Source organism: Momordica charantia, assembly GCF_013281855.1.
Source record: "Momordica charantia cultivar OHB3-1 chromosome 5 unlocalized genomic scaffold, Mcharantia_2.0 BLBB01000005.1, whole genome shotgun sequence".
In the NCBI taxonomy this organism is placed as follows: Eukaryota; Viridiplantae; Streptophyta; class Magnoliopsida; order Cucurbitales; family Cucurbitaceae; genus Momordica; species Momordica charantia.
In genome coordinates, this window is record NW_028275163.1 from 6,850,239 (window position 1) to 6,871,141 (window position 20,903).

Consider the following 20,903-nt stretch of genomic DNA (forward strand, 5'->3'; position numbering starts at 1 on the left):
GGATTGGGGATATATATATGAATAGAAATATCTATCTTATTTAGTTATATTTTTAAACTTCAAAACCAAATTTAATAATATTTTCCAAGGACTAGTGCGGAGACGAATTTCACTCACACATCGGCCAGAATCGGAACTCAATCGTTGACAAATTGGCGAGACGTGCAGTGGGAGGAGGATTCTAGCGACTTAGGGGTGCACAACGGCCGGTCGGCTCGATTTTCAAGTCTAAATCGACGCGGACCGATGCATGGTCGATTTGTGGAAATAGAAACCAACCGATCATTTTTGCTGCTTCTCCATCGAGTCGGTCGGTCGATCGGTTTTCGACAAATTAACTATTGGGTTAGAGCTGTTGCGATGGCGAGTGTGACCGGTCAAGACGAGTGACAGTGTGTCGTTGTTGTTGTTGAGAGGTGAGAAAAACTTCGAAAAATTCCATCAATGAGAATAAAGAAGCATTGGAGATTGATGATGAGACAAAAGGAAAGAAGGCAAGGTAAAGAAAAAACGATGTGAAATGGTAATGGAAGTTTAAAAGGAAGAAAGGAAGAAGATGTAAGGGAGAAGAAACATGATATCTGAGGAGTGAGAAGATGAGAGACAGCAAAGTAAGATAGAGTGTATCAATTTTATCTTTAAATACGCGGGTCCCACATAAAGATTAAAAATATTTTTATTTAGATAATGATAGAACTTCTTTACACATGGAACAATTTAAGTCGGAGTAGTATGGAAGTTCTCCCTACCACGGGAGGACTAGAAATTTTCCCATAAATGAGAAAACAAATAAGGAGTGATTTGGGGAACATAGAGGACAGAGGAAAGAGAAGTAATTAAAATGAGATAAAAAAGTTGGTGGTTTCCAGAAACCATGAGCACCCATGGTTTTTCTCAAACCCACGAAATATGCACAATTTCTCAATCTAATGAAAAAGTCGGTCGGTCCGACCGAGTTTCCTTATTTGGAACCACCGATAGATTGGTCTGTAAAACCGATACTGACCGAACTCTTGCTGAACCGACCGAATTGACTTGGTTCGATCGGTTTTGGTCGATCGGGGCGGTTTTTCGAGTATGTTGTGCACCCGTACCTCGCGTAGTGTTGGTCACTTGTGGAAAATTTACCCTTTTGTGGCTCCTGTGTGATTCGATAAGAAATTACCTAATAACAGCATTTATATGTGAGAACCTACGCCAAAACGAACATAGTCTAATGTTAGTTGACATATAATTCAAATTAAGAGGTTATAAATTTGGATTTTTTTGGAAGTCAAGGTTTCACCCGAGGCATTTTGATCTTTACATGGAAACAAAAGAGAGAGAAATTTCAGGATTTTGGGAGCAAAATTTTGGAGAGCACGTGAGAAACGGATGGCAAGAGAAAGAAAGAAGGAAGAAAAGATTAGAGAAAGGGGAATTTTGTGTTTGTGATGCTGAGTTCGTAAAGAGAAGGAAATGGGCAGCGAATTGAGAGAAGGAGATTTAAGATTTCTAAACTTTGTTGACATCACTCAGATAGCAAAAGACCATTATTATACATCTCCTAATTTTTTAGATTTTCTTCATTTTTTTAAAACAATTCATTTTCTCTTTCTTACCATTTGAAAAGTTTATTCCTCTCTCTTTCCAACATAACTCCCAAAAAAATCTATCTCTCTTCTTTTTCTACCAATTTTTCCTTTTCTTCTCTCTCATTCACTCCCCCATTTTTGTTTGATGTTGTTCATGAAAACGTTCAAATCTTGACAAAAAATAGTTTTTAAGTTTTCTTCCAACTTCTGCAGAACTGTGGGTACTACCGAGTCTTCCATTTTGAGCGAAAGAAATTAAACGAAAACTAAAATGATCCAAGATAGCGAGCGAGAGTGAGATATGAGCAAGAACGAGAAGGATAACAAAACGTGAGAGATTTGAGTGAGAGTGGGAGTGATATAACAAGTCATTATATCACTTTGTTTGATCACAAACCTAATTGTCACGCGAAGCTTGAACGAAAGAGGCTGATCTACGCACAAAACTTTCACAAACAGAAAAATAGGCTCCAGCGCTCAAGTAAGTCTAAGAGTTTGATTTATCACTTAGAGTAAGTGGAACATATTAATTAGCGTACCATATAATATATTCGTCGGCTCGGGCAAGGAAGATGGGTCAAGCTACTTCATCGTCTTCCCGAACTTATTTAACGTGGCACTTTCTAACGGCGTGTAGTTCATTGGCATGTTGCAAACGCTAAATCGCCTCCAACACCTTTCATAAAATTTAAAATTATATAATTGGCATGAGAGATGGGCTTCCATGAGAGAGAGTAGCGAGATGGAATCATTTGTTTAGGATAACATGTGGGATCGGAGTTCAAACACACAACCTTTTAATTGTAAATAGGTATCTTAACCAGTTGATCTAGAGTGGGCAAAAACTACCCAAGATAAACTGATAATAAATGAAACTAAAATATGGTTCATCCTATTAAGAGAATTAATTTCTCTTTCATTTTTCTATTTTTTTAATTTAATCATATAATTAATTGCCACACTTTCGTCAGATGTGTCGAGAAAATAATGTTTTGTCGATCGCTATTCATTTTACATGCTACACACCCATAATCTTTTGCTAAAAATTTCATTTTACATGCTCCGTGTGTATATAATCTTTAGCTAAAAATTTAAAGGAGAAACAGAAGAAGCAAAAAAAAAAAAAAACTATAAAATCTGAAGTATTATATATACACTTTAAAATTATGACAAAGTAAGAGATGTTTCTTTGCTCTACCATGCCCTATTAAAAAAAAACAAATAATGTTCTAAAAATCAAAGTTTAGCTAGATTTAGAAGTCTTTTGTGGATAAGAAAAGTATTATATTGACACCTGGATTAACTTAACTATATTTATTCAAGGAAATTTTGATCCAAGAAGACATCTATTGATAAAAGATGTCTAAAACAATGGAAAACGAAATTATGATTTGATATATATTAATTCTAGCTAAAGAAAATTGACTAATTGAATAAAATAAGAGCAGCGTATATTTCATTCAATTTTAACCTCGAACTTCCTATTTCCTCCCCTTAAACCTTAAAAAAAATCCTGATATCTTCTATTACTTTTCTAAGCTAATCATTAAGATAATTTTCAATGGTTCAAACTTCAACGTAATAATATATGATAATATATCATTGAAACAAAAATTACTTAGAGATTCTAAATTTCAACCAATTAACTAATAAAAGAAAAATATTTAAAAATCGTAAGGAATAATCTTGTCCTGATTGACAACTCACTAATTTTTATAAAAGTCCTCTTAGTGGGTGGTATCACGGTTAAAAGAGTTAAATATTTTTACTAAAAAACATATTTTTTTAAGGAAAATTTTGATAAAATTAAAAAAATGAAATAAATGAAGAGTTTGTTTGCGAGTGTTACGTACTTGTGCTCGTGTACAGTCCAAACTTTCCGGGCAGCTCCACCTCCATTTGGCGGTGCCGATTCTCTCTCCACCGCCGTTGGATTTTCAACAAAAGAGATCATCGGAGCCGGCGCCGGCGCCGCAGAATAAAACTGCGCCTTCTCGTTCTCGCAATGGCCTTCAACAAAAAGATCGTCGGCGTTGAATGACTCGCCCGTCGATTCGATGGAAGCCGGAGCAGATAGATTATTATTATTATTATTACAATGAGCCGTATTTTCAAGATCCAGAAGATCGGAATCGTTGAAGAAGGAATAATCGAGCTCCGGAAACTCAAAAGAATCAAACGGCGGCAAATATTGATGATGAAATTGCGGCATGTCTTTGATCGCCGGACTCGGAGTGAAATAAGGGACGAAGAAGTTGGTCCAGTTTTCCATGGCGGTCACTTTTTGTTACAGAGAGTTTTGGGATTTTTGGTGTTCTTCAAATTTAAACAAGATGAAATTTTTGTTGAAAGTTATAGAGTCACTAAGTCAGAAACCGAAACTAGTTTTAATTTGGAATTCTAGAGGGAGTAGGATTTTGCGTTCAACTCTAATATTGGCGGACCTAAATTCTAGTGAATTCAGAAAAATTAATAATATCATTATTTTTTCTTAATATCATGAAAATAGTGTTTTTAATAGCATCTTTTACTAACTCGGAATCCTAATGGAATAAATAAAATTGATCGGAATCAGAATGTTCATTTGATTTTGTTTATTAAAATTGTCTAAAATCCGAATAATACATAACAATAATAACTAGTATATCACTTTCTCCTTTTTAATTACAATAATAATAAATTTTAATTTAATTTATTACTATATTAATTGTACTAAATATTTTTTATTAAACAATTTATTTAATATTAACAAATAATGAATAATTAAAATAAAATTACATCAAATAAAATATTTTTCATTTGAACAACCATAATTTAATATAATATATTATTAAATTTTATTATTCTAATATTTAAAATAATAATTTCTATTTTAAAAAATCTATTGATATTAATTAATATGAATTTATAATATTATATAGTAAATCACATCAATTAATAAAAATTGAAATATAAATGAAGAAAAAAATTATAAAAGTATAAAAACACTTAATTAAAAATCATACGGGTATAGTTAAGAAATGATAAAAATTGTAAATTAATTATAATATATAGGTGGACCCACGGAATAAAAAATGAAAATGTAATTATGAATTGTACGAGTAGTGTAATGAAATTACAAAGTTTGAGGTGGTTCCACCATTGCTTGCTTCGTCACGGAAACCCAAAATTCTAATAGTGTGCCATAAATTTTTCCTCCCAAACCACTCTATTCTCTAAAGTCGGGTTTGAGATTAAAATAAGAGCATTACTCCCATTTGACACATGAATGTTCAATATTTATTTAAAAAATCTATGACATAAAATTTTAATAAAAATGCTAAAAATATTAACATAAATTATGTGTCAAATAGTCATTGAGCTACACGCAGTAGCAAATCTAGGATTTGATGTCGGGGCACAAATGTATATAACATAATGGAGAAATATTAATTTTAAACCTACACGTAGCAATGGTATATCAATTTATACCTTACGGTTAGATAAATATTGTAATTTTCACGTGTATTGGTTTTTTAAAAATATATTTGAAAAACTAAAATAAAGATTATAATAATAATATATTAAAAACGACTCGCTGCAAGAGTTTGAAAAAATAGCTTTATAAAATAAAATTCGGCCGAATATGAGATTTGATCGTAGGGGTATGGACATAAAACTTGTTGGACAGTATACAACGTTGAAAAGGCAGAGAGATGAGAATTGAACCGACCAAGGTGTTGGTCTCGATCTCGCTTGGTGGTGCCCCTCTCGATGATTGTTGACTCAACATTGATTTCCTGCTTGAGTTGGGGGCCCTCTCTCCAGGAGAGTACGTTCACAAAAATGAAACTCAAAGGAATTAACGAGGCCCGCACAAGCGGTGGAGTATGGGCACGGCCAAACATCATCTCAGAAGCCGATCAGCTTACCATTGCCCAACCAAAGTCTAACCCAAGTTCAGCTGGAAAGTCTCTCTGTACCAAATAATACCTCGAATCTTATTTCCTCTTCTTCTTTCGGTGGAGCTTCCTCTCGTTGTTCTTCTTGCAACCTTATCCCTTTCATTCTTCTCTTCCCTTAGGATCGCCTTTGGAAGTCGGACGATTCACATGGCATCATCAAATGATACAAGTCTTGGATAAGAATCTACAACGCACTAGAACACCCTTGTTGACGATATTTTACTCCGACATCATCTAGGGTCCGGGATAAAGGTCTACTTCTTCACATTCACCGTGCAATGCATGTCGTTGTTGATAGACAGAAGAATCATGGTATGCACTTCCATGTACTAGCTAAAGCGTTACGTCTGTTTGGGGGTGGGGGCACGTTTATTGAAAACAATTGTAGATTAAGATTGAACCTTCGGAAGTCGGACAATAGACAACGTTGAAAAGGTATAGAGATAAAAGACATGGCGATATAGAAGGCACGGTAGGTGAAGGAGAAGGCGGTAGATCAAATGGTAGGAACTACCAAGGAGAAGACAATCGAAGCAGTGGAGAAAGCATAAGAAGAAGCATACTAGAAGAGGGAAAAGGAAAAAAAGGTTAAAAGTACTATGACATTAATAAATATTACACTCACCACTGTCACATGGACATTCCGTTATTAACATAGACGAAAGTTTAGCTAGATTTTTTAGAACTATTCCAAATCTCTTGATCAATGATATATGTTAATTAATATTAGATCATGGAGCTATGTTAATTAATATTAGATCATGTAGCTAGCGATTTAAGGAACTTAATTATGGTATATAATATGAGTCTGTTTTCCAAAAAGAAATAAAAAAGCAGTGTCAGTTTTGTAATTTTCCCTAAAGTTTTCAGTTTTAAGGATAAAAACCCTTGTGCCCTCGCAATTATCCTTCTTTGTTTGAGGGGCTAGGGTTTTTCCCTCATCCTTTCGACCGTCTCTCTCACTTGGTTCTCGGCTTGGCAGGTTCGTATACACTGTTTTGTAACTTGCTTCTGCTTTAGGATTTTTACATCTGCTTTTTTATTTCCTTTCTTTTCTCCTTCTGAATCTCATAGACAGAGGGCTCCATGATTTTGGGTTTTTTATTTTGATTGAAACGATCTGAGTTTTACCCACCAAGGGACTTGTCAAGTAATTGAAATCTGTACCATCATGGAGAGTTGCTTTCTAATTTCCAGGATCTGATCCTTTATAGTGCAATGGGGGCCTCTGCAATTAGAGCGTCTCTTATCTTATATGATTTAGATTAGAGAAATTTGTGCTACTGGGAGAGGAAGAAGAGTAAAAAACGCATATGCTATATCAGGCAGTAACGGGAATCTTCCTATTTTGATGATACTTGTGTAGTTTGCCGAAATGTGGCTTGTGGAAAGTGAAAGTCGAGTAATTTCGAGAAGTGTATTTCCCTAGTAAAAGCTAAACGAAGACTACTTATGCTATAGAACTGAAAGTAAATGGGATCTGGAAAATGCTAGGCCCAAGCAGACAGATTCTAGAAGAAGATAGTAGTTGGGAAATCTGCTTTAGTATTCAAACTTGGTCTCCCCATCTTAAATAGATTTTCCTACTTCTTTTGTACTTACACGTTTGCTTTCGGCGGTTAATGTTTCAAGGTTTAAATCGCCATTTGCTGTTTCTCTCCTTTTTTAAAACAGGAACCCCAGAAATTCTCTGCGCACCTAGAGCTCTCGTCTTGCCAAGATGGGTATGTCAGATACGAATTCTCACATGTTCTGAATATCTTCATTTGTAATGTTGGTTTTCCTCTTGTTAATCTGGGAGGATTTTGTGAATAGGTATCTCTCGTGATTCTATGCACAAGAGGCGTGCCACTGGAGGCAAGAAGAAGGCTTGGAGGAAGAAGAGAAAGTAACTATCTCTACTCATATTTAGATGAGTGTAATTTGATTCCTCTGTTTTGCTCCCATTGCCCCAAATTAGTTGCCAATATATCCACGAAAATTTTAATGTTCTTTTCTTTGCTTGGCTTTTATTGCACGGTCTTTTTGTAGTTTTTGCTAAAATATAATTCTTTTTGTGGATAAATGGTGGTCTTATTGGCATGGATATGTCATTCATTTTCTTTTCCGACAAAAAAATCAATATGCTTAATTAATTTTCTCGAGTTATCTCATCTCCTTGGGTAGATTGAATGTTGATTTTTGTTTCAACTATCATCACAATCACCTTTTTCTTAATTCAAGTTGCAACTTTCATTTTGTGGTTTTGTTAAGTCTTCCTGATATAGTATCTTCCCTTCCTTTGTTTATAAAGGTATGAGCTCGGAAGGCAACCAGCCAATACTAAGTTATCCAGCGACAAGTCAATCAGGAGGATCAGAGTTCGTGGGGGTAATGTGAAGTGGCGTGCTTTTAGGCTTGATACTGGAAACTACTCTTGGGGTAGTGAGGCTGTGACGAGAAAGACCCGTATTCTTGATGTGGTGTACAATGCATCTAACAATGAGCTTGTTCGTACTCAAACTTTGGTGAAGAGTGCCATTGTTCAGGTTGATGCAGCTCCATTCAAACAGTGGTATCTTCAGCATTATGGAGTGGATATTGGACGGAAGAAGAAGACCTCAGCATCTGCTAAGAAGGAAGAGGTAGAGCAAGTTTTGTAGTCTTGAGTCCTTTATTGTGTTAATTCAAATTTCAAGGACAAGTTTTTAATGTGTTAAAAAGAAGTGTGATAGATAATGTTAAATGGCATTTGTAATAGGTACAAACAATTTAATATGATAGGATGCATGATCCATAACACGACATGATTTTTATGGTTGATAGGAAGGTGATGCTCCCTCTGAGGAGGCAAAGAAGAGCAACCATGTCCAGCGCAAGCTGGAGAAACGTCAGCAGGAACGTAAACTTGATGCACATATTGAAGAACAATTCAGCAGTGGTCGTTTGATGGCTTGCATCTCATCAAGACCTGGTCAATGTGGCAGAGCAGATGGGTAAGCAATGAGAACCCTTTATGATTCTGCTTATTTTTCTTGTGTTCTTACAACTTGTATGAGCACAATCATTGAAGGATTTTTGGATAGTTTTTCTGAGGTTGAGTGAATGTGTGGCAGATATATCTTGGAGGGCAAAGAGCTTGAATTCTATATGAAGAAACTCCAAAGGAAGAAGGGAAAGGGAGCTGGTGCTGCATAAACTTTGTCGTTAAGATGTTTTCTGCCCGTGTTTCTAGTTCCATCTGCCTTTTCTTCTTATGAAGACGATAAGCTATTGCAACTAAGATGAAAAAGTTATTTAGGAACTTCAATTTTGCTGGTATTAGTTGTTGAATTACAATACTGTAGTCTTTTTCAACATTACCATGAATTTCTGAACTTGCCAGTTATTTAGCAATTACTTGATTCATAATACGATCCACTCCAGGGTAAATTCTCCACCACCCTCCCCAACTTTTGTTATGCATGGATCATGTTGCTTAACTTTCGCAGCCCTCCAAAACTAGTAACCGACTTTTCATTTCACACTAAGCACTGAAAAACTATTATTTCCTGCGACATTTTGCTGTTTCAGGTTTTATTTCACTAAGTCAGATTCAATCTCAAGCTTCTCTTATTTCTGTAAGTTTTGTTTTGAAGCTTTCTGAATGCTTTGAAACTTATGTACTTCTTTTTGGCATGCTGGTTACTAACTTTTTTATTTTGTGTGATTAGTTCTTGTTTTCTGTTTCCTCTGGTCTAGAGGGAGCTGAGGGTAAAATAAAACACAGAGTGGGCCACTTAATTTGTTTGTGGATCATTGAAACATTTTTTTTACTCTGTGCAACCATTGACCTTAGAGAAGGTAATTGGTAATTGGTGATTTATCCATTTATCTGCCTGGATTAGCGGATGTGGTTTTTGTTTTAGTTTAGTAACATGTGGGGTCGAGGATTTGAACTTTCAATCTTTGGTCGAGAATATGCACCAATATAGTAGTAGCTAGTAGTTTATTGTTTTGTTTGAGACGTTTTGGATTAATTTTTTGAAACATCCAGGATGTTAATATTTTGAATGACTTTGTGGTGGTAATCTTTGCATTGAAATATTTAGAAAATACAGTTTAATTTTCAAAAATAAAAAGTAAAAAATGAATACTTACCGAATGGTGTTTTTAGTTTATTCTTTAAGCAGAAAAACAAATTTTAATTTTAATATATTTATTTGTTCATTTAGTGACACTATAAACATAAGTATTAAAAAAAAAAAATGTTTCCCCAACTTCAATCATAATTATTGTACTAAGAAGGAAAACACTTCGAATAATTATTCAAATTACTTGGTGATCTAATTACATGGAAGAAAATATAGTAACACAAAAAAAACAAAATTACATATTGTTTTTAATGATCTAAGTTTTGGTTTACTATCATCTCCAAATTTTATTTTGAAGCTGCTTGGCAGTAGCTTATTAATCTATATTTCTTACGCTGTTTAGGTGACAAAAATATTTGATTAAAATCACATTTAATTTTGATATCAAATAGAACCGTTGTACATAAAAATCTTATAATTTACTACAAATTTAAATATTAATTAAAATCTTCTTATATTTAAGAAAAGAACGAGTTCAGTAACATGTGGACTGAAGTTAGCAGATGTACATGCCACGAATAAAATAATATATTCCTAAAAAATGAAGGGGTATTTTTGTAATTTTCTTGGAAGTCGGGATTTTTAGGGAGAATGTGCCATATGCCTCTCCCCCTCTTTCACGATTCTCTTTGTTCAAGGGGCTAGGGTTTTTCCCTCTTCCTCTCTCCCTCATTTCGACCGTCTATTTCGCTCGATTCTTGGCTTGGCAGGTTCCTGATCATTTCGGTATGTAGCTTGCTTGTGATTTAGGATGTTTTCCACCTGCTTTGCTGGTCTTTTTTCTCTTCTCCTTCTCAATCTCATAGTATATGATGACTGCGTTCTTTTTGTGTTGATTGAAACGATCTGAGTTCTACCCAGCAAGGGGTTTCCAAGTGATTCCAATATTTTTAGACATGGAGGTTAGAAGGATGTTTTCTGATTACCATGATCCGATCATTTTTTAGCAGCATGGTCCTCTGCAATTTGAGCAAATTATAGGAATTTATGCTTTGGGGATAAGGAAAGGAAAAAACGCCTATGATTATTTATAGTACGAAGTAAGAGGCAAAATACCGTACTTTTGTTTCTAAGGTATGAAATCTAGATGCAAGTTAATCATGGACATGGGAGATGATGGCCAAGTTTGAAAACCTAAATTGAAGTGCAAATTGAGACATGGCTCTTTGCAGTCAATGTTAGACAACTTATTTGCTCTATCAGTTGCTTTATAAGATAGAACAAATCCTTGTATCAAGATTATGTTAGCTATAATTGTATATTTTACATAATAAATCATGATGATCACGGATATATGACGTTTACATGTGTTGTGTGGAGTATAATGACAGCCACAGACTCTGGTCTGTGCCTCTTAGCAGTAGTAGGTAGGCTAAGGGAAATGATATTGTCTGAATTGTAGGTCTGATCATTTCTTTTGGTCTACTGTTAGGCTGTCAATTTGATCAGCATTATGAAGGAAAATCTCATCAAAGTAACTAATTAATTTTTTCTTCTTCTAATTGCTGAAGTAATGAATATGAAATATCTATACTAGTAATGGGCTAGTATTTGTGGGATTAGTCATTCAATTATAGCAACATCACACAACACTGGGAAAAAAAGGAGACGAATAGAGATTCCTTGCAAGTTCTCTCAAGGTGTAGAAAACAAAAGGAGACAGAACAGAGAGGAACGTATCAAGAAACAAGGAAAGATAGAGATACTTCGGTTTGCTTTTTGTATTTGATGAAAGGATTAAAGTTGCTAGATTATAAAGAAATGGGGGAGAGAGGTGAATTGTTCAAGAATAGCTTTGTTGAAATTCTAATCAATGCTCTTGGACTGACTCTACCTTCTCAGTATACAACCGAAGAAAGGCAATTTAGGGTTTGAAATCTTGGATTTTTGTGTTGATTATTACTGGATTCTGGTTCATTCACTTTTTCAAAGGTGGGGAAATCCTGTTTCTGAAGCCCTTGTTTATTCATTTATAGTAAGGTTAATATCAGGTTACTGTAGAGTAGATCTAATTTGTTGCGATTTTCTGAGCTGTGTCATGTGGGATTTTTTTTTTTTTTTATGGTCTACTTTCTTCCTCATATATCCGGAAATATGATGTTTAGTAGATAATTCTGGCGGGGAAAAATATATGATTTATTGATGCATTAGGTGTTCTGTCTATGCGATTGACAAAGTTTAATGTTTTCTACTAGTTGGAGATTGTAGGTTTTAGATTCTAGATTTTCATTTTCTATTATTGATTAATTGAAGATTCTGACTATATTTTTTCTATTTGTTATTATGGGAAGGGTATTGGTTTATAACATGGTTTTTTATGTTAGATTTCCTTGTTTAACCATAGGCCTTTGGGGATACCTCATCTCCCCCTTTTTTGTATGTTCCATCTCCTTTGATATATATCCGTTTCATAAAAAACATGGTTTTTTTGGTTCTTAAATGTTTATTTTTATTTTTCTTCTGTATCTCGTCCTTTGTTTCATTAATGGTGGGCACCTGGAGGTTGACTGCAATTTTATGAGTAATAGAATACCAGAAAAAGGGATCACGACTGACATTTCTAACTGCAAGTGATAAATATTTTCCCTATCTATTCTATAAGCTCCGTTTGGATTGTCATGGAATGAACTGATAGGTCGTAATGCCTCTTTATGTTGGTGCCTTGGTGGTATCACAATTCCTCACATAGCATTTCCATATGTAATAACAGAACAGTAAACATGCCGAAGAACAAGGGAAAGGGAGGAAAGAACAGGAAGAGAGGAAAGAACGAAGCAGACGATGAGAAGCGTGAGCTTGTTTTCAAGGAAGATGGTCAGGAGTATGCACAAGTCCTCAGAATGTTGGGGAATGGTCGGTGTGAGGCGATGTGCATAGATGGGACAAAACGCCTTTGCCATATCAGGGGTAAGATGCACAAAAAGGTTTGGATTGCAGCTGGTGATATTATACTGGTTGGTCTTCGTGACTATCAGGATGACAAAGCTGATGTTATCCTCAAGTATATGCCTGATGAAGCTAGGCTGTTGAAGGCATATGGTGAGCTTCCTGAGAGCACGCGTCTCAATGAGGGTATTGCTGGCGGTATTGATGATGAGGATGATGGTGGTGCTGATGACTACCTAGAGTTTGAGGATGAAGATATCGATAAGATTTAGATTTTGAATAACTTTTCCATTTGGAGTTTCAGTTGTGGGATGATTCGTAATGTGGATTTGCTCCACTGTTGTTGTACCTTATACTGTTCTGTTCTGTTCTGTTGGTGGACTGGTATTTATTCCATAAATTCTGATATTGATGATATATATATAAATGCGACTCAATACTTTTCACAAGCTGCAATGCCCCGGTGGTCTGTTTCTCCCTTCTGGTGCTGCTTGTTCAAAGCTGGTTTCGAATCACAATTACATATTTTTGTGGATTTTGTGAATTGTCCCTTCTCTGCAGGGGATTTGGAAGCATTTCTTATCCATTTTTGGGTGGGCGGTACTTTTATGAACAATACGAGAGATTGGTTAGCTTTAACTTTGCTTCAACAGCCTTTCAAGCACATAAAGGACATCCTTTGGCAACGCTTCAAGAGAGCATATATTTGCTCCATTTGGAGAAAGAAATTCTAGGCTTCCTTTAACAAGAAAAATTTTCCTCAACTTGATTGATTCTATTTCTTTTTTGGCTCTAACTTGGTGTAGAAATGTCTCTGCTTTTGACAGCTATAGTTGGATTCTCTTATATCGAATTGGAGAATATTTTTATAACTTTATTGGGTATAGTTTGATCGTATAATTTCATAATACCAATCAAATTGTTTACTGTAAAAAAAAATTGACTTCCATTTTCGGTAGATTATATCCTATAGTTTCTTTTATATTACTTGGTTCGATTTCGTTGCTTGTTCGTTGAACTTGAATGAGTTTTCTAGCAAAAAAAGATTTCAGACTCTCACGTTCATAAGGTTTACAATGAACCTTGTCTTAGGGGAGTGGTCACCATAATTTGAACTTATTCATTTTAAATCGTTTACTCTTTACATTGGACTTTATTGACATCAACTCAGGATGGTTGTAACATTTTTTGGAAACAGCAAAAACAAGTTTCTTGTTTCTTGTTCCGGTTTTTAATTTATTCCAAAATATAAATAAAAATATTGTTTTATCATTCTTGAATCCATGAGTGTTCAACATGCATTCTATTTTTCTTTTTCTTTTGGTTAAAATATTATTTTGGTGGTGTATTTTCAGCTTTGATTATTTTATTTATTTATTTTTTTTAAAAAAATAGTTTTGATTCATTTTGGTTCATCCATAGTTTCAATTTTGGTTTATTTTAGTTAAAATGATCCATGAAGGGACTAGTGAGATGTGCCCCGAACTAGCATGGTTGCATGTTGTTTTTGTCTAAATCCTATCAGCTTTATACCCGATATAAGTTTTATAATTATTTGACACATATAATAATATTTTTCCAACAATTTTTTTAAATGAGACTCTATAGGAGGGTAAAGCTTGCAATACTTTTTAAGTTTAACGGAAAGATTTCAACCTGCTTATCTAAGTTTAAGATGCAGTTTGATGAAATTATATTTAGGGTACAAATTGATACAAATGGTCAAGTTCTTATTTGATTATTTTTTTTAATATGTATGTGAATTTGTGCCCCTCAACATCAAATTATGAATCCACTGCTGATTTTAGTCCCTGTATGTTCAAAATGTTCGTGTTGGTCCATATACTTTAAAATAAATGATCATTTTGGTCCCTATTTTCAAAATTTCAACATAAATTTTATATATAACGAACCTCCATTAATATAAAGTCATAGTTACATTTCAAAAAATATATCAAGTGTTGTCATGTTTAAATTGTGATAGAAAAATTAGACTAAAAATAAAATTAAAAGACTAAAATAATCATTTTTTTAAAATATAATGATCAAAATAAACATTTTAAAACAACGATACTAAATTGAACTAAAGTCGAAAACAGATTGATAAAAAATGAATATCTTAAAAGACATGAATTAGAATAAACAAAAATGAATAATGCATCGAGTAAAATAATATTTTAATATTTTATATTTATTAAAATTGAAGGGAAAAAAACAAAAAATAAGAATCCTTAACCCTGCGTCCAAAGAAGCCAAGTCGTCGTATAAGCGGGAAGACAGAAAAATTTTCAGAACCGAAGCAGCTTTTAATGGCGGGAAGAGAACGACCCAATAGAGCACAATCGAAACGCTGAAGTGAAGAGACGAAAGAGAGGCTTGGTGGTAGACTGAGGTACAGGAAAGAGACGAGCAATGTCTTCGCAAGAGCCACTCCCCAAATGGGCTTCCAAGCCTTGTGTAATGGGCATCGATGAAGCTGGTCGAGGCCCTGTTTTAGGTTTTCTATTTTTCCTATTCGCTTCATTCCATTTCTGTATCTTTAATTTCGCTTCGATCATCATATTTTGGGATGCGAATTTGAGAACCCCTTGAAATCTTACTGCATTTGATCTCAGGGCCAATGGTGTATGGATGCCTGTACTGCGCTAGTTCCTATTTGGAAGAACTTTCGTCTTTGAGTTTTGCAGGTTTAGCTCGTCACCGAAATTTATTCTCTTATTTCGTTTACTTTTCTTCCAACATTTGAAGCTTTGGGTGCAGACTCAAAAACGCTGAAAGAAGAGAAGAGGGAGGAATTGTTTGAAAATTTGAAGGCTAATGAATCAATTGGATGGGCAGTTGATGTCATAGATCCACGGGAGCTATCATCCAAAATGTTAAATAAGTCAGTAATCGGTTGTTTTTAAATTTTTTTCATTTGCCTACGTACTCTAATTTCCACTTTACATAATGAATTCGATGGTATAGAAAATGGAACTTAGCTGAAATCTCGTCATTCTTGACAAATGGTATTAAATGACCTCTTCTCAAGAGCTTAAGTTGATTTTATGTGAACTTTATGTATATTTATATATTCTTAACACTCTCCCTTGCTTATGGACTCAGAATACATGAATCTAGATGTTAGTCCGAGTACAACACATGAATTATTATATGAAAATGAAAGAGTGGGAAGATAATATTTCAATGATTTTAACTCACAACTACCTAGACCCAAAGACTTAGATATTAGTTCCTGTATTGATCCTATATTAAATTACTACTGGATTAAAGAACTTAAATTGATTGGTCAGGGTAAATTTAATATTTTTAGTATCTTTCTTTAACAAATAGAAGACAAGATAAGAAAACCTATTTTCATCTAAAGTTAGGAAAGGGTCAGCAAAGGACTGGAACATCGAACATGGCTACATATGCTTTCCCTCAACCTTCCATTTTTGTTAATTTATGCACATCAAAGGGTGACTTTTGGTTTGAAGGGCTAGTTTTCCCCCGCTTACTTTATTAAGAAATATTACTTGTTTAAGTCGAGTCCGTGAAGTAAGATGCTAACATATTGTATCATATGAATTTTTGGGTTGTAGTTTCTAAAATATGTCTTTATTGGTCAACAGAGTTAAGATCAACCTAAATGAAATATCGCATGACTCTGCAATGGGTCTTGTCAGCAAGGTTCTAGGCATGGGAGTTCTTTTAACTGAGGTAAATCTCTTCCCGGTTACTTGCACTCATTAGTCGGTTATGTGATTGTAATATTGTAATAGCATAGCTATAAGTTCTTCATGGTGAGGAAGTCGAATGAATGGCCTTTGGTAAATTCCATGTATCTTACGATCATGATTTTATTTGTACCATCTGAAGAAGAGAGAGAATGAGGAATCTTGAACTATACATGTTATCATTTCATGTTTTTCTTTTTGCAAAAGATAAACAAAATCAAGCTATCGGTTATTTTCTATTCATTTGAATGCCTTTTTCTTGTTAATTAAAGATCTCCAAAGTTAACAAGAAAATAAATGAACTACTTTTCTTTGTTGATTACAATAGTAGGGTGTTAGACATTCTTCACAAAGAGGAAGATCTTTAAAAAGTGAATTTGGTTGTGTTTTCATGATTTATTCAGGTCATTAGTCAATAATATCAGAGAGGGAAAAAAATCCTCATTAAGCATACCATATCTTTTATTGCCTTCATAGTTTTCTTGTTTATCCATTGATGATCTGAAGTCATCCGCAGATTTGTTCTACTCATTCCTTTTCAGATTTTATGCATTCATTCTTACCTTAGGGTGCCCCATGAACAATGTTAGATTAATCACTTGCATTTATTTTCAGGTTTATGTGGATACTGTTGGAGACCCTGAAAAGTACAGAATAAAATTATCTGAAAGATTTCCCAACGTTAAATTTGTCGTGGCAAAGAAGGCTGATAGTTTATATCCTGTTGTCAGTGGGGCAAGCATAGTCGCAAAGGTAATGCTAAAACTTTCTTTCTAGATCTGGCACTCCAAACTGTTTCCCACACTCAAATTCATCATCTCGACTTGTAGGTCACAAGGGATCGTGCGTTGCGGGAATGGGCATTAGAAGAAACAGCTGAAAACATGCATAGAAATTTTGGTTCTGGATACCCTGGAGGTGAATTTCACCTGCTATATGTTATTTGCAGCATAAAATCTCACGTTTTCACTGCACAAGGTGAAATCAATAATGCTCTTATGATTTAATCTATATAGATCCAACAACTAAATCTTGGTTAGAAGATCACAGACATTCGGTATTTGGGTTCCCCACATTGGTCCGCTTCAGTTGGGGTACATGCAATCCATATTTCAAAGACATTGTTGAAGTATCATGGTTAGTTGTTACTCTGCTCATCCAGCCATTTACATTTTCTTTATGCTCTCCATGGTACATCAAGGACAGGCGTTTTTTGCTATAATCTGCATGCTTCATGGTACCATTTTTTTATGATGGACGAGTCACATAATTTTCATAAATTTCCACACGAATCGAACTGTCAGTATTTTAGTTAAAAAATCAGACTATTATGTTTTTAAGAATTGTTCAAGTGCACTTGTCCAGAATATTATTAGTTGTCACAACGTATCAATCCTTATACTAACTATGTGGTTTTAAGTGCTTTGGTTGAATATGAAATTTGGTAATTCATAATAGACATTTTTTTATTGGTGTAATTCGCTTTACTGGGGTGTGCAGTTCTTTTCCATTCTGGATTTAAACCTGTTTTGTATTCAATGAGTTGTACCTTTATTCTAGTCCATTGTTTGGTTAAGTGCATCTGCTTTAGAGTTTGGACTTCCAAATAGTTTTGGTTCCTTCGCGGTGTCTACTATGTTGAAGCACAGCTATCTTTTTTGTTTTTGTTTTCCTTTTTTGATCTCAGAGCCAGTTTATATGCATATTTTTTACTCATCTTACGAGACAATTTCTTGACACTACAATATTTGGTTGTCATGAAACTCATAAAATTTTAATGTCTTAAGTGGCCACTGTGAAGTTTAAACCCATTTTCCCGAAGCCACATTCACTTTTTTTTCTTTTGCAAGTTTCAATTCCACTAGACCAAACGAGTGTAGTTACCCCATCTTAGCTTTCAGTAAATGAACATATTGCATTATGTGATCCATGTGTTTACCTTTGAGCTCATATATTGAAAAATAGATGCTTCTCATATTTAGAACCATCATGGGTGGTTTATTGGTTCAAAGGGGCTAGAGTTAATTAAGAGGAAATGACTTCAAGCCCCATGATGGCCACCTACTTTAGGAATTAGTAATTCCTAAATGTTTTCTAGTACCAAATGTTGTAGGATTAGGTGGTTGACCCGTGAGATTAGTCGAGGTGCGCATAAGCTGGCCCGGACACTCACGGATATCAAAAAAAGAAAAAACTTCTCATACTTCAACCTCCCTAACACTCACTCACAAACTTCAAATTGATTTTGTTACTAAGATTCTCTTGATTACCTCATCACAATGATGTCATACCATATCTTGTTTTCCTTTTTTTGTGCTTGGATGCACAGGGAATCAGACAAAGTGGATGAAGATGGGGCAAATGCTGGAAGTGGTAAGAAACAATTAAGACTAAGCAATGTTGGTATCACCACATCCAAGAGAAAGAGTGAAGAAATTGAATCAAATGCCAAAGGACGCTGCAAGTTTTTCCAGGCTAGAAAACTCGAACAACTCACTCACTTTTGAATGTTAAATTTGATCACTTTCCATGTCCTAACAACCATAACTTACAAAAACAGATTCAATATTGGATGGAATTTTAAGACAGCAGTTGATAAGCCGATCTAATTTGGCTGTGTACAAACGAAGTTAAAAGAAAACTGGGTATTGTACTAAAAAGAAAAACGGAGATATATAATTGAGGTATTTCCATGTCCAATGGTGAGTTTAGAATTACTTTTTTTTTTGGAAGTACTTGAATTGCTTCTTTTAAAAGCATTTTCAAGTGCTAAATGTTTTCAGCTTAAAAACACTTTTTATGTGACCAAAAATAAAAAATTTTAAAGAAAAGAGACGACTTTGAGAGGTTTTTTGGATGTGTTTGCGAGTGATTTTGACATGAATAAAATCACTTTTGCCATTGCTGTTTCCATTGATCATGTTTAGCAAATTAAGAAATTGATTTTAAGAAGTTTAAAATCACTTTAAACTGATTTTTAATGTATTACTTGGATGGTAATTTTGAAAAATCAATTATACTTAAATTCCTTTTTTCAATGTTACTCAATTTACCAATCACTTCCAAACGTACTCTTTCTCTATATAGTTTATATGCAAACAAGTTAAATGTCACATGCTTTCTTGACTTTCATAGGAAATCAAGATATAGCAAAAAAGATAAAACGCATAGCACAATTAAATATTTAACAATTTTCTTTTGCTAAATTCTTTTGCTAAACATGTAACACTTTCTCAAAGTTGATTCTATGAAATTAATTTTAACTTTTTAAGAAATATAGTTTATATGATTCAATAATGCTATCTATAAACCTTTGCCAAAAAAAAAAAAAAAAAAACTATATTTCATATTTTTATATCATTTTAAAAAGTGCATTACTATATATATGAATATAGATAAAACCAACCTGTGACATTTTTCTTGCGTTTCCTTTCATTGTTATTAAAAAAAGGGACTATGTTATGACTAAAATATGTAAGACTAAAGGTAATTATGCCATTTTTTTATGGTTACAACACAATAAATAATATATATTTATTTATAATAATTCATATTTCCACTCTTTTTAGTCGGAACCTAAGGTTTATGACAGTAAAAAAAAAAAAGAAAACTAAGGTTTATAGTTCTCTAATCAAATGAGTCATGTTTAGCTTGAATAAATAATATTTTATTAAAAAAATATAATTGAGTGAAATTTTGAAGTTAGAGTAACTAATTCTTTAACGTTATGTTAAATAGATTTTAACCTCGAGACTTGAGCCAACTATATAACTAGCATAAAATAAATATATATTTCTGTTGATAGTTTGAAACTTTACAAAAATAACATAATTCAAATTAAAGTCAAACTCAATTGTGAGGTAAAAACAAAAAAAAACAGTCAAACATATGCTGTATTTAAAAAAAAGTTGTGACATTTTTAAACACATCATGATAATTTGGTAGGATTCGAATTGTATTAGTATTATGTTTCCAATTATAATTTGTGTTTTATTTGGTAGATAATATTGTTAGATATTATTTGAATTAGTTTTATGATTATGAATTTTCCTATAGGTGGGTAGGTTTGTAACCAGAGAAATCCATAATCATACTGTGTTATTCTCTAGAGAAATTTTTCGGGAGAGTCTAGGGTGCACTGTTGTACTGTTTCTTGTTGTCATAGACTGCTCCTCCATTTGCTTTAATCGGTGGAGGGGTGATTAATTTGTTCGTGATCTGATGATGGCTTAGATCCTTGGTACTTGTTAGTTTTGGGATTTTTGAAGTTTTCTTATTGCTTTTATGCAGATGAGTTTTTCTTTTTAGTTGTTTTTTTATTGGGTTGATTTTTGTTAATATATGAGTTCGTGGTCTCTCTTGCCAGAAAATTAAGTTCATGGTCTCTCGTGCTAGACAATGAGTTCATGGTCTATCGTGCTAGAAAATGAGCTCGTGGTCTGTTGTACCAGAAAATCGAGTTCGTCGTATCAGAAAATTGAGCTCATGGTCTCTCGTGCCAGAAATTCAAGTTTGTGGTTTCTCATGCCAGAAATTCAAGTTCGTGTCTCTCATGCCAGAAAAATCTCGTGTCAGAAAATAGTTCGCATTTAGGTTTTATTTGATAGATAGTATTATTAGATATTATTTGGATTAGATTTATGATTAGGAATTATATTAATTGTTTTA

General features: G+C 33.9%; 3 protein-coding genes and 1 long non-coding RNA gene across 5 annotated transcripts; 3 read left to right on the forward strand and 1 right to left on the reverse strand.

Annotated features, from left to right (window-relative positions):
• Positions 1-691: 691 nt before the first annotated feature.
• Positions 692-4,006, reverse strand: LOC148211205 (uncharacterized). 2 transcript variants are annotated; one of them, XR_015791023.1, is made up of 3 exons: positions 3,428-4,006; positions 2,114-2,250; positions 692-1,165 (listed from the first exon to the last, which is right to left on the reverse strand). It is a non-coding gene; the product is annotated as an uncharacterized LOC148211205 (long non-coding RNA). The 2 variants fall into 2 exon arrangements; XR_015791022.1 differs by having other exon boundaries at positions 692-1,192.
• A 2,353-nt stretch (positions 4,007-6,359) lies between these two features.
• Positions 6,360-8,910, forward strand: LOC111014721 (small ribosomal subunit protein eS8). The gene is made up of 6 exons (XM_022289526.2): positions 6,360-6,500; positions 7,193-7,242; positions 7,334-7,406; positions 7,812-8,142; positions 8,324-8,493; positions 8,614-8,910. Exons 2-6 carry the CDS (start codon positions 7,239-7,241, stop codon positions 8,693-8,695), a joined length of 660 nt encoding a protein of 219 aa, XP_022145218.1. The 5' UTR covers positions 6,360-6,500; positions 7,193-7,238; the 3' UTR covers positions 8,696-8,910.
• A 1,287-nt stretch (positions 8,911-10,197) lies between these two features.
• LOC111014705 (eukaryotic translation initiation factor 1A) lies at positions 10,198-12,965 on the forward strand. The gene is made up of 2 exons (XM_022289507.2): positions 10,198-10,356; positions 12,341-12,965. Exon 2 carries the CDS (start codon positions 12,351-12,353, stop codon positions 12,786-12,788), a length of 438 nt encoding a protein of 145 aa, XP_022145199.1. The 5' UTR covers positions 10,198-10,356; positions 12,341-12,350; the 3' UTR covers positions 12,789-12,965.
• A 1,800-nt stretch (positions 12,966-14,765) lies between these two features.
• LOC111014631 (Polynucleotidyl transferase, ribonuclease H-like superfamily protein) lies at positions 14,766-18,935 on the forward strand. Its single transcript, XM_022289422.2, has 8 exons — positions 14,766-15,013; positions 15,132-15,203; positions 15,277-15,400; positions 16,131-16,218; positions 16,851-16,988; positions 17,066-17,153; positions 17,252-17,372; positions 18,565-18,935. Exons 1-8 carry the CDS (start codon positions 14,929-14,931, stop codon positions 18,740-18,742), a joined length of 894 nt encoding a protein of 297 aa, XP_022145114.1. The 5' UTR covers positions 14,766-14,928; the 3' UTR covers positions 18,743-18,935.
• The last annotated feature ends 1,968 nt before the right edge of the window (positions 18,936-20,903 follow it).